This window comes from Ruditapes philippinarum, unplaced genomic scaffold, assembly GCF_026571515.1.
Source record: "Ruditapes philippinarum isolate M1 unplaced genomic scaffold, ASM2657151v2 ctg292_1_1_1_1, whole genome shotgun sequence".
NCBI lineage: Eukaryota > Metazoa > Mollusca > Bivalvia > Venerida > Veneridae > Ruditapes > Ruditapes philippinarum.
In genome coordinates, this window is record NW_026861516.1 from 219,515 (window position 1) to 233,119 (window position 13,605).

The following is a 13,605-nucleotide window of genomic DNA, read 5'->3' on the forward strand; positions in this document are numbered from 1 at the left end:
AATATCTTAATTATCTTCCTGTATATTTTAAATATTGAACCACCCAAATAAAGTTCAGTTCAAAGACTTTACATTACACTACAAAAAATATGTATGAAAATGAAAATTGGTACTTCTTTAAGGTCCTGAATGGGGTATACAAAACATGGTCTTTTTACCCCTCAACAGTAGATAAAGTCGACACTTGAATTTTTTAGTAAAAAATGACAGGAAAATCAGCATCGTTAATTTATTTTTACATTTTTTATGTTTTATCTATTTTTTGTTGATGTAAAAACAAGTTTTCAAAAATATTTCCCAAGTCAGTGGCCTGTGGTCAATACATTTCTAACTACCTCATTGTAATTTAGTAAAAAGAACATTTTGAAGCAGTTTTTGCCAACGAAATGTTTCAGTTAATTGAAAAATATTAAAAAGTTTACAAACTTACAAAAAATCGTCACATTCTGTCCTGCTCCTATACTTCTAGGTGACCATATGCTTTTTTGTTGAAAAACAAAGTTATAAAAATTATATTTATCAAGTGTCGGGGTTATCTATGCGTCGGAGTTATCTCTCCCACCAGTATGCTTTTTTGGGGGAATTGTGTTGCTATGTGCTGAATATTAAAATTACATGTTAATTAAAAGATACTTGTTGTTTTTGTTATGTTACTTGCCTACTTTCATTCACTGATTGCAAGCCACATGTGTATAACCTGATCAGGCTTGTATAATGCAGTTGTCTGGACTTTTAAAGAACTACTCCAAAATCATTATTATTTGTGGCACACTATTTTCATGGTTTACATGGAGAGGTAAATCCTTCAATTTAAAACCCAACAAAATTAAATTTTTCATTACTGTATTTACAGTTTACTTTTAATGTCCTTTTTTAACAATGTATGATTTAAAAAGCGCTCAAAAAATGTCCTTTTGACAAATCCATGTAACTTCATGTCCATGTTATTAAGTGATTCGTATTTCTGTAAAATATCAAAAAGTTAAACAGTAAACTGCATAGAGTTGGGTTTAATTAAAAAGTATGTAAGCTGGCCTGGTACTGTATTGATGGCATTGACAAGTCATTTTTGGTGCTAGATTGATACATTGTATATCGAAGAAATAAAATGATATTTGTGTTGACTATTTCACAGCAATAATGGTGTGAAATTCTCTGAAACTTGATATGAGTTTTACTATGTATAAAGTCTATGGTTCGAGTGTTTATTCTTCTGTTAAGGCACAAAATGCAGCTTTCGCTGGAGAGTACGAACTCCCTACAGTCGTGTCACCAGTCATGCCTTTAAAGGTTTAATTTTGTGCAAAAGGTCTCTATACAGCTTTCAATGAGCACATAAACATACATTTACCTGTGAGAATAATGAAGGAGGTTAGCCCTGATATGGGCTGTTGTACCAAGCATTAAGAGCTGGCCTTTCAAGCCGCAATGTACTAGGGGCTCACGCACCCAAGTATCCTTTCTCATTATCCCTGCCTACTCTGTATGGCCACTCCCTTCAGCTTTAGTCAGGACATCAGCAACTGTTTAGTTTGATGCATACACACATATATATAGACTGGGAAAATAAATAATCAACCGAATTGTATAAAATTTGTGGTTTATTTCATTAGTACAATGTACACATATAGTCACACACAAAAAGCGCATTTTTGTACAAAATATCCCAAACATAAATTTACACAAACTTTTACAACACAACTTATTATTACAGTTTTATTCAATGTTTTACATTTTTAACATCAAGTCAAATAAATATTTCTGAAATAGTTATTTTATATGCAATTTTGCATGCTAACTTAAATGTTTCATTTATATGCAAATTTGCATGCTAACTTAAATGTTTCACAGTTAAATATTGTATTTTATAATATTGCAAAAAAAACTTTCTGAATTTTCATTGGTTGAAATTGGTTTGGTTATACAGATCTTATTCTGGTTATATCCTCCTATATATAACATCAAACTAAGCAGAAGTTACTTATAGCATAATTGCATAATTGTCTGAACTAATTAATTTTGTTCTCGTACCAAAACAATAAAAAAAAGTTTGTTTTATCTGTTAGGTGCATATTATCTAACCCAACCCAAACTGAATCCCAACTTTTTGTCTGTTGTTAAGTAGAAATATATCAAATTTTATTACTTATGCTATTAAAGACTAAAAAAAGAAATGTTTTCAGATAACATTTAGTTCCGTTGTAAACATTATAGCATTATAAAATTGAAATTCAAAATTACATGTATATACATGTGTATGTTTACTTGTTGTTTTCTTTTGTTTGTTTAATGAACAATATGTCATAGCTGATTAGATATTTCTCTTCATAGTTGATATGGAAATACCAATGATTATTTGTAATAATTAATCACTTTCAACAAATATTCCAGGCTTTTGTATTACAGAAAAAAATCTCTTGATATTTTATATTATTTCTACACCAGTCCTTGGTAATTAATTGCTTAGGCAATTTTTTACTACCATGGTGTGAAACATGGTTTGTTACATGAATTACAAGTTTCATTCTTAATCATAAATGTAATCAATATTTTCAATTTGCAGATACAGTTCATGAATATTTGAAGTAAGAAAAGGATTCAATTACATTTCTTCTCCGCTTATTGATTACCCTACAAAAAATACGAAGAAAACCTGTAAAATAGGAGGCTATTAACAATAACTAGTGCTTAGTGCTGTTCCTCATAAACTTGCAAGAAAATATGTGAGCTGTCTTAATAAGAAAATATAAGACATTACCTAAACTTGTAAATAAATGAAGTACAATGCAACTAACAGACTAGTTAATATGCTTAATAATGGAAATAAGCTAGTGTGCTTCAGACAAATTCCGAAATGTGTTGCCAAAATCTCCGTTTTTGGGTGTTGTTTTTTTGTAATGACTAAAATAATATTCCTCATTATAATAATATATTATATCTAAAAAAAACAACACAATTTTTTAAAACTTGAGTTTGCCAGATACAGTTATTTATCTTGCAAAGTGATAAAAAAAACTTAATAATTTGAACTTTAAAAACTTTTGTAAAGTGTTTAGGAAGATCTTTCTGAGTTAAGGCTTGATCGTTTCGAGTAATTTTTCATTTCCGTCTTGACAAGAATTACTAACCAAGTCATGAAATATTTTTTAGATATTATTGGATGAATGTCTTCTGAACAGAAATAAAACAATTATAGTCTTTATAATACACATATATAATTACAGTATTTATATTTTTTTTATAGAAAATGGTTCCACAGTTCAATATTTTTGCAACTGCAACATATAACTGACAAACAACATACAATGGAATGATTAAAAACAAGGAATTGCATCAAATGCAACAATGGCTAAATAGTGACACACACTAAGTGGGGATTTTATTTACATAACATTAAAATCTTACTGGTAGAATACCCCTAAATTTTCACTGCGCCTCTGCAGACCACTATATCTGCTGCATTTAATTATATACAGTTACAGCCATCAAAACTTGAGGCAACAAGATGTGCAATAAAAACAAGTGAGAAAAGTGATCCATTCCAAGTTCAATCTTCAACACATGAAATGTATATTGTACAATTATTGAAAAACAACAGTATATAGATATTAATAAAGAAAAAAGAGAACAAGTAATAAAATTACTAAAATCTTTAACATTTGTGACAGCTGAGGAGAAAACTACTTCACTAGTAAGCTAAATTTATCTTACAGCCTTTTTCTCTTCATCTGCTATGATTTTGAAACTGTACACGGTTATTGTTAAATGACTAGATTTCAATATCAACTTAATTAAAATTGAACATCCAAGAGCAAAGAATCTGGTCGGATTGCTGATATTTATGTCTAACTTGATTGCCTGGCTTTTTACTGTTACCATGGTCACGTCATAAAAGCCACAAGCACTTACTTGGCTAAAAATAAAATAATGTCTGACCAGCCTATAAAATTTAAACTACAAATCTTAGTTACTTTTTTTCAAATCTGACAAGAGATATATTGGCCCAATAAAAAGCATCTACTTGTAAAGATTTACTCAGCTATTATAATATGATGTATCATATTTTCCTACATATCAACAAGGTAAGCAAGTTAATAACATGTGTATTTGTACATTAAAACAATGACATTGGCAAAATGATCTGCATGTACAATAAAATGTAAAAGCCAGGGTGATAAAACTGCCATATAGGGGCCTGTATTTTGTTACATATATGTATATACATATTAAATGTACAATTGAACTAAATATGGCTGGCAACTACATTATGATTATTACATGCTTACTTATAGTCAAAAGCATCAAGCCTGTAACATGCAATATAAAATATCAAAATTTCATAACAGTAACAAAATTTCATAACTATCATCTTTGCAGTCATGTGTTTGATTGGGTGGTGGGGTAACAAATAAGGGTTAAAATAAGGTTTTATCTTTGTGTATATATTTAGTAAACATAATTTATGTCATTTCATATCAGACAGAGACCCTATGTATGTTCATGGCACATAAAATTAAAGGAACTCCACTGAGGTCCAAAAGCCTAAAAACATAAAATTTTAATTTCTTACATAAGTCAGCTGGGGCTTTTAAAAAAGAAAGATATGCAAAATATGATTAAAAAATATACACAGAAACAATTGAAAATGGTATTTTTATGTTATTCTTAGCCCAATTTTGGGCGAAAAACATTGCAACGCTATTCAATTTTGGGTCCTTTTTGACACAAAAAGAATTATAATCCTGAAAAAACGGATTTAGCGAAGGATCTAAATGTTATACACAAGTTATTGACCTACATCAAACGGAAAAAAATTCTCGAAAAAATTATTTTCAGTCCCGTCATGTCGATAATCCTCAGTGGAGTCCCTTTCACTTGCGACTACAAGAAAGAAAAAAAAAACAAAGTCATTGTGCTATGTTATATAAGGACGGACAGGAATTAAAAGCATTAATGTTAAAAACAACGCACCTATTACTCTATCACTGACAATAACTACCAAATAACAATGCTAAAAACACTAACAAAATATTCACACTGATGAAATATATATATATCACATTGATGAAAATATATATATCTCACACTGATAAAATACATATATATCTCACACTGATGAAAAATATATATCTCACACAGATGAAATACTTATATATATCTCACACTGATGAAAAAATATATATCTCACACTGATGAAATACATATATATCTCACACTGATGAAAAATATATATCTCACACTGATGAAATACTTATATATATCTCACACTGATGAAAAATATATATCTCACACTGATGAAATACGTATATATTTCACACTGATGAAAAAATTTATATATCTCACACTGATGAAATATGTATTTCACACTGATGAAATAATTATACAGTAGATAAGTTAGAGGCATCATGCCTGATTAACAATATATGGTAGTTTAGAATACAGATGTGCAATAGTTATACCACATGACAGATAACTTGACTGGTTAAATATGCAATTAGTTCTTATGTAATAATTCATATAAATTGATTATATAATAAACTGAACTTAATTATATAATAATCTGAACTTTATTACATTTATTCACAAAGGCAATCCCCTGACAATTTCTATTAACCTTTACTCTAATGAATTTGTATTAGGAATTGTCATGTTTTAAATTTGGTACTGTATGCAGAGACTTTAATATCAATATACATAAATTGAGCAGTCAACAGCAGAAGTTGAGGCTGTTGGCATTGTACTGTACTGGTGTCAAAAGCAAGTCACCATGGTCATTTTGGTTCAGCTGGTTTATATATAATCAATCAAGTTAGAAGTTAGCTTTTATCAGAGTTTGGAATTTATACATTTTCTACAGAAATTTGATGGAAGTCTAGTACAAAGTGACACAATTTTAAGGAACTTCACTCGGAGGTTCAAAAGCCTAAAAACATAAAATTTGAATTTCTTACATAGATCTACATAAAACAGAAAAATATGCAAAAGATGATGAAGAAATATACATGTATGTGCTTAGAAATAAATTAAAAATCATATTTTTTCTGTTATTTTTAGCCCAATTTAAGTTAAAAGCATTGCAATACTTTACAAACTTGGGTCATTTTTCACAATAAGAATGATTATTTTGGAAAAAAGGAGTGAGGGAATGATCTGAAATTTTGCTCAAAAGTTATTGGTCTAGACCTATGTCAAATGGAACATTAATCTTGAAAAAATTATTTCCAGTCCCGTCATATTAAAAAACTTCAGTAAAGTCCCTTTAACCTTTATCATACTAAATATCTTAAAAGTACTTGTTATACTTCAAACTGCACTAAATCGTTAAACATTCTTAGAGAAAAATTAAAAATACATGTGTATACTAATTGAATGGCAAACAATGTAGACAATGATCCAATGACTGATCTTTGTCTAAACTGGTCAAATGGTTGAATTCAATCCCCGCCAGCAGGCTTAGGGTTATACAAATCTTTAAGACAGTTAAGAATACAACTTAACAACTTGACAATGCTTTGCTATTTAAAATTAGAAATAATTCGATCTGTAAAGTTAACACAAAGAAAATTTGACAATGGTTTGCTATTTGCACTTTAGAAATAATTCTATAAAGAAAATGCAAATAAGCTTTCTATGACTAAGCATAAAGCTTAAAGTTTAGAAAACATATGTACACTTTCAGTGCTAAAATACAAAGAATATAAGAATCAAAGTTTTTTTTGTTTTTTTTTTTCACAGATAAATTTTAAACATTGTAAATATTTCATCTTATCTAGCTTTTCTTTTCATGATAATTTAAAAAATTACTAAGACAAATCATATAAATCTTGAAAAAATGTTAATTATATAATACTTTGTGATAGGTAATTAAACTAATTTCCCTAACTTTATATAATTAATGGCAACACTCTTGCAATAGAAAATGCTTATAGGAAGCTAGGATAAGTGCATTAAAATAATACAATTAGCACACAAAATAATATAATTGTCTTAAAATTATGAACATAATAATGAAAAGTTAATGAAAACTTAAATAAGATAACAGTTGGAGCCTGAAAATTGAGATCACAGTGTTACACAAATGTTTATATTAAGTGCTATGATAAATCAAGAAGAAATGACATCATTTCCATTGGACGTATGGAAAGCTCCATATCTAAGGGCACATTACCCTTACTGTGTAAATGTGTAAGAGTTGTTTCCCTTGTGCTAGTGATTGGTATATTTGGTAGTAATGAAGAAAGAGTTGGATTAGTCCTAGATAAAGGACACTGTAGTCCTGCTGCCAGGTAATTGCAGTCAAATTTTCTACGATGAATGATTAAACTGGAACCATTATAGACTAGGTCCGACGTAACTAAATTTTTCAAACCCACAACAGACATATCACATGGAATAGATTGATTCTTTGGATGGAATTTCGACAGGAGGATATCATTTCTCACTGTAGTGAACATTGTCTGGATAGGTTGCTGCAATCCTTCGTTTATTACACTACTAACTAAAGACGGGAAAGTGAAGTGAAAATTCTTCACAGGAATTGCTGAACTTTTACGTTCAAAATGAAGAATGAAATTACTTATGGTTGGTCTATTGTCAAACACACCCTCGCCAAGTCCTCTATTATCATCACTCATTACTTTACGATCTAACATCACTTCAACCGATCCTTGATGAAGCGAAGCCACCCCATGACTCTGTTTAGTATGTAAGGTCAGTCTTTTTACACTGTCTTCCAAAACTACCATTGTTGTAACTGGATAATAATTAGTTTCTATTCTACGATTGAAAATTGTTTTTCTCCCTATTAGTTGGTAGCCATTTTGATCTGTATAAAAAGAACCGTCAACATTTTTCACATCACTATTAATTCTCATAATAATTTCATGGTCTGACATATCCTTGGCCCTCATGTCAAGTTTGTTCTCAATATGTAAACCTTGTCCTTGTGAACTAGCTATATCAAACAATGTCATGGAATGGTATATGTTTTTATACACTACTTGAATTTGTTCCATAAATAGTCCCTTAATTACCCTGATTTTAGGAACTATTTTTTCTAATAAGGTTTCTGCTTTACCAGAGGGATAAAATATATAAGCGCCACTTCCTTCAGAAGAATAGCTCATAAAGTCTAATTCAACTTTACTGAATGTTCCTGATGATTTATCATACATTCTATTTAGCACCCCCTTCTTATCAAAGCTTGCTTTCATAAACTCATTTTCTATGTTACTTATTCTATCTATGTCTCCATAGTTTCTCACTTTGAATTTCATATTTTCGTTATTTTTCACAGGTTCTGTATTTAGTGTCTCTACAGTTGACCAATAACCATAAATGTTTCTATCCACTTGATATATTGTGTACGTCTCAAATCCAAATGCGGGAATTTCCAACTGAAAGACAATTTCAAACTGAGACTCATGAAAGTTCGTTGCAGATTTGAAAACTGGATTTATTTGGAATGGAATGTTAAATTGTTGGGAATTCTTTATTTCAATGTTAAAACTATCAACAACTAATGTAACCATTTCCGTCCGCTCATGAGCAACTGGATTAAAATAAATGAGTTTTGTGCCACGTTTCATGACTGCAACAGTATACTTTCCAGGTAGACTGTAAGCGTCCCTTCGGTATCTCTCTGGACTTAAGATAATTGGGTCATCGTGCTCGCAGTATGTAAGCAGATTTTGAGTGGTTATACTTATAACATCTTGTGACAGATTGAATGCTTTTAATAACTTATTTTCATAGTCTTCAACAACATGAGGCTTTGCAGTACCTGTTATTGCATCATGATGCAAAAATAGTCCCAAATTTCTACGCACTTCTTGTAACTGACGGGCCACATCATGATGGCGTTCAAAATCCACACCATGTTTCTTACACTCAGAATATGCTAATGTACTCAAAATGTCTGCTGAACGCAGGTTATTCTCAATATCACGTGATAATTGTTTATGAAATGGTCGTGTAGAAAAATATCCTGTCCAGTATTCTGAATTCTGGTCAGAATACGGGAAGAAATCTCCCTTCAATACTGGAAAGCTCCCATCAACATCTTTACCTTTACTCAATTCTTCATGTCTTAATAATCTAAAATAGTCTTTCAATGTTCCAAACTGAATTGTCATATTCCAATTCTGTTTATTTATATACTCAATCACCTTCTTGTAATTATGATAATGCTTGTCCCATTCTTGGGAAGTGTCGAACCTAAAGTCATCACCAACAGGCACCAATACTGTACTGTACTTGTACAATCCTGCTTTCTTTTTATACTGTTCATGCAAGTATCTTGCTTGTGAAGCAATATTCTTTTTAGTTATCTCCCTACCAGTTGGTTCTTCTTTCAATGATTTTGGTTTTCCATAATCATACATTGCACAAATTTGTTTGTCTGGACCACACGCGTACTGCATTCCATAGTAAACATACGGCATGACATGGCATAGTATATCACTGGTGCCACTAAAATCCCAGTTTTGCCGCCAGTTGAATTCTAAAGCTTTCTGAGAAACAAGGGTTGCTTTAATTGCTTGGTGAACTCTTTGTATTACCATATTCTCCATACCAGATTGTTTCCATAGATACGGCATAGTTCCAGAATGTCCAAAAGGGTCAATGGCCCAGCTGTTGACTGGTTTTGTGTGTAAATTTTCAGACACCCATTGCTGGCCTTCCATCAGCTGATCAATAACAGAAGGATAGTGGGTTGATGCCTCATCAGACATAACCCAACCGCCAAGCGCGATCTCAAGCTGACCTCTTTGTAGCAGACGTCTTACCTGATACTTAACGTCATCTTCTAACTCATTCCACCACATTGACAAAAACACAGTCTCCGCCCATACAAATGTCATATCTTTATACAAATTTAATTTTTTCACCATATTATTGAGAATGCCTTTCACATGGTTCACGTAGTACTCCTCTACAGATTGAAGCCATCCTGCATCTACGTGTGAATGCGGTAATATAATCACATTTATCATCTCTTTGTTTCCTTCAACTTGCGGGTGTTGCATTTTATATTGATTATTTTTGTATAAATTATAGTTTGTCTTTTCAGGAAGATTTTGCGTAAAAATTGTAGCATTGTCTAATTTTGTAAAATCTGAATTTTGCTCACACTGAACATTCTGTAATGAAGCTGACCACTGACTTGGATCAAAATCATAGTCGATGGAGAGTGCTCTTCGATGTCGTGTAGCATGATGTCCGCTTGGCACGTGCATCACACCTGGACTGTACAGGAGCAGAATAAACACAAGCCCGAGCATGGCAGCAGAAGACACCATCATTAATCTCTGCTGAAACTTCATCCTGGAACTAGTCTGCTAAGGGTTACAGTTTTCATCAACATCTTCGTCATGCCATCATCTGAAAATATATCATAAATCATCTTGTAAATTCTATTAAAATAAAATCAATGACAGTTCTGTAAAATAATTAATTTGTTAGAATAAACTGAGCTCCTTATCAGTAGACATAATCTTATAGGAAACAGTCGACTGGGAATAATTCCAATTCATAAAATAAACCGAGTCAGCAAAAACACATTTATTTTTAATTTGAGAAAAGGTACCTGCTAGTAAAATATTCCTTATTTTTTTCTATTTACCGTATTTTTACTGCACAACACTGCAAACAACGATTATTTACACACAAAAAACCCAGATTTTAAACAATAGGTTTTATTTGGTTTAAATGGAATCAACCAATAAAATCTGTTGTTGTATCCTTGTGGAAGACTGTCAGTAAACTTGTCCTTTTATCTCTATGATTATTTATTTACCAAGTGAGCATTACATAGGGAAATGTTTTTGGTCCCCTGAGAGGTTAGACTGGTAATCAGGTTAATTGAGCGGATCTTCCCAGAAAACAATGTAATTAATTACACTGACTAATAAATGCTGAGTACTGTGTAATGCACTCCTTCACACTGATCAACAATGCATCTCAGTACACTGATTTTTTTTTTCAATCAAACAAAACAGTAAAACGTGACATTTCAGTACACAAGGCACTGAATAATCTAGTAATGGAATCGCTTCTTCTTTGCGAATTAAATACAAACAAATAAACAAGCATCTGTACACTGATGAAATATTGTGTAACGTATTAATTAAGTTTAAACATGTTTATTTATATTAGCTAGAAGCTAAATATTTGAAGCTCTCTCTAAACTGATTCCTGGAATATAATATATTTGATATATTGTGATGGAAGAAATTACCTGAGTGTTCATCAAACTTATAAATCAGTTGTTGTATATAAATGCTTAATATTTTGAAATTAAAAGTTTTACCATTTTTATATGTATCTTTTATTTATAATGCAATATATATATTTTAATACGTTATCAATTTACACGTATAAATTCTATTCAATTCTGCAATTATAAATAACCATTACTACAGACAAAATAATTATTTACAATTATATTAAAATAAATGAATTACAAATAATAATGGAGATTTATTTTATTGTTCTTTTTTTTTTCATATTATCTAATCATGTCTTGATGTTCTTGAGACCTGATCACTTTTATCAGTCTATTAAGATTTAATTGTATAAGATAGAACAACACAATGTCAGGAATTAACTCTATTGGACATCATAGCCACTAGGGTCTGAATACATGATAAAATGTAGGATTATATAAAGCTATAGAAGACATTGACACTTGCTTTCAGACAAACATTCCACACAGGTCTGTTGGAGGAAAAATGTACAGAGCAAATTATCTGGCTAAGTGGGAATCTACCTGGTTTTCATTACAACAATACCTGGACACAAACTATTTGTCTATTTGTAATAATTATCCTACACTGTTGACCACTAATAATGATGAATGGCCGGGGTTCTGACACTAATAGGAAAATAGCCTTAATGAAAACCTTTCGGTGAACGTTTCAACAGTACTTGCAGGCAACTTTGATATTTCTTTGTAGGAATTTCCTACCCAACAAAAAATTAAGATCTTCTGATGAAGAACAACTCTGGCTTTTTATGACAACCCTTTTAATGCTGATTTATGTATATTGGTACTAAGATCACCTTGACTCAAGTGATGTTTCAAGACCAAAAAATTAAAATAAAGCAGTCTATAGTGTAAGTATGATCAGATTTCATGACAGGCTGGCCAATGGTTGGTTGTATAACATGACTGATACACAAATATTGTATATGTAATTTGATAAAACTATGTGACATGAAATACATGTATATGTCTTGAAAAGTTTTATTTTTTAAAGATACAGAAATTAATCAATGTACCAACATTTTTGAACATTATAATTTCAAAGAGAAACAAATTTATAAGCCTGAAGAACCGTCAAAAGATTTCAAGATTTTTTTATTCATTTTTTTTTTACTATAAATTATAACAGGAACTATAAATTATAACAGGTAAATTTTAAATTTAATGCCACAAATGAAGTCTGAAATATACTATGTTTCCATTTTAAATAAAATTATAAAAATGATCCTTAAGTTTATAGAAAGATGTATGTTACAGTTCACTTGCATTCTACCTGTTCCTTTTACAACAATTAAAGACAACAGTTTCATAAGTAATAATAGTTTTTTCTGACCTGAAACACTATCTTAAAATTGAAAATCCTATAAGCTTATTAAAGCAGCCACATAGGTATGGTATACTATTATAACAGGGGGAAAAATCTGTATTTTTACAGAAAAATATCAAATTTATTAGATTACCATGATATGCAAATCCCCATGGGAGTTTTTTCATTTAATTAGATAAGATAAATACTGATGCCTTTCAGATAACACAGCCTATTTAGAAGAACCAATATTGCGCAAATAAATTGTCTTTATATGTGATTTAAATGGAACTATCTAAACAGTGAAATTCTTGAACACAGATGTTTAATGCCAAAATTTGATAAATTAAATGAAAAAAATGCATAAATCTTAATTTAGAGTACTTTTTCCTTGTTTTAATTGAATCACAGGATGTCGAAAGAGCATTATCTTCTGCTGCAGAATGTTTATCCAGACTGGGTCTCAGTTTCAAAGATAACAACACTATCATTAGATTTTATTCTGATAACCAGACTTAAGTAGGGAGATTTTACACAGTACATCTGTGCTTGGAAAGGCAGATGAAAAACATTAAACATTTAGCAATATCTCAAAAATTCATCTGAGATTTTGGAATATTCTTGGAGCATAATCCTACAGATCTTACCCCCTTATCATGAAATAACCAGTTTCTCTGAAAGATGGCAATTAAATTGAATTTATCATTTTGTTAAGTTTAAGGTAAGCCATTAAAATGACAGGATATAAACAGTTTACATGACAGAAAAGAACATAACTCATACAAAAGTTTTCTAACATAGATCAGCAAAGTTTTTGCATGAGGTATTTTTGTAGATACATTCAACTAAATCAATTTCAAGCTAGAAAGTTTACAAAATGATACTGATAAAATGTACAATCTCTTTAAATTTTGCAAGAAACATAAATATTTATAAATACTTGTAGAATTTATAGATGCTTTTATCATTAAAAATATTATTTATATTAATTTTGTCAAAATTTCTTGAAATAGTTACAATGGCATCTTGTTTA

At 30.5% G+C, this 13,605-nt stretch overlaps 1 protein-coding gene across 4 annotated transcripts in view; it reads right to left on the reverse strand.

The window, feature by feature from the left end:
- Positions 1-1,571: 1,571 nt before the first annotated feature.
- LOC132715898 (alpha-mannosidase 2-like) overlaps positions 1,572-13,605 on the reverse strand; it is a 68,982-nt gene continuing 56,948 nt past the window's right edge. For all 4 annotated transcript variants that reach the window (XM_060699008.1, XM_060699004.1, XM_060699005.1 and 1 more), the window contains one exon: positions 1,572-10,383. In XM_060699008.1, coding sequence (XP_060554991.1) covers positions 7,095-10,325 — 3,231 coding nt within the window. In that variant the 5' untranslated portion in view covers positions 10,326-10,383 and the 3' untranslated portion in view covers positions 1,572-7,094. The remainder of the gene's footprint in view (positions 10,384-13,605) is intronic.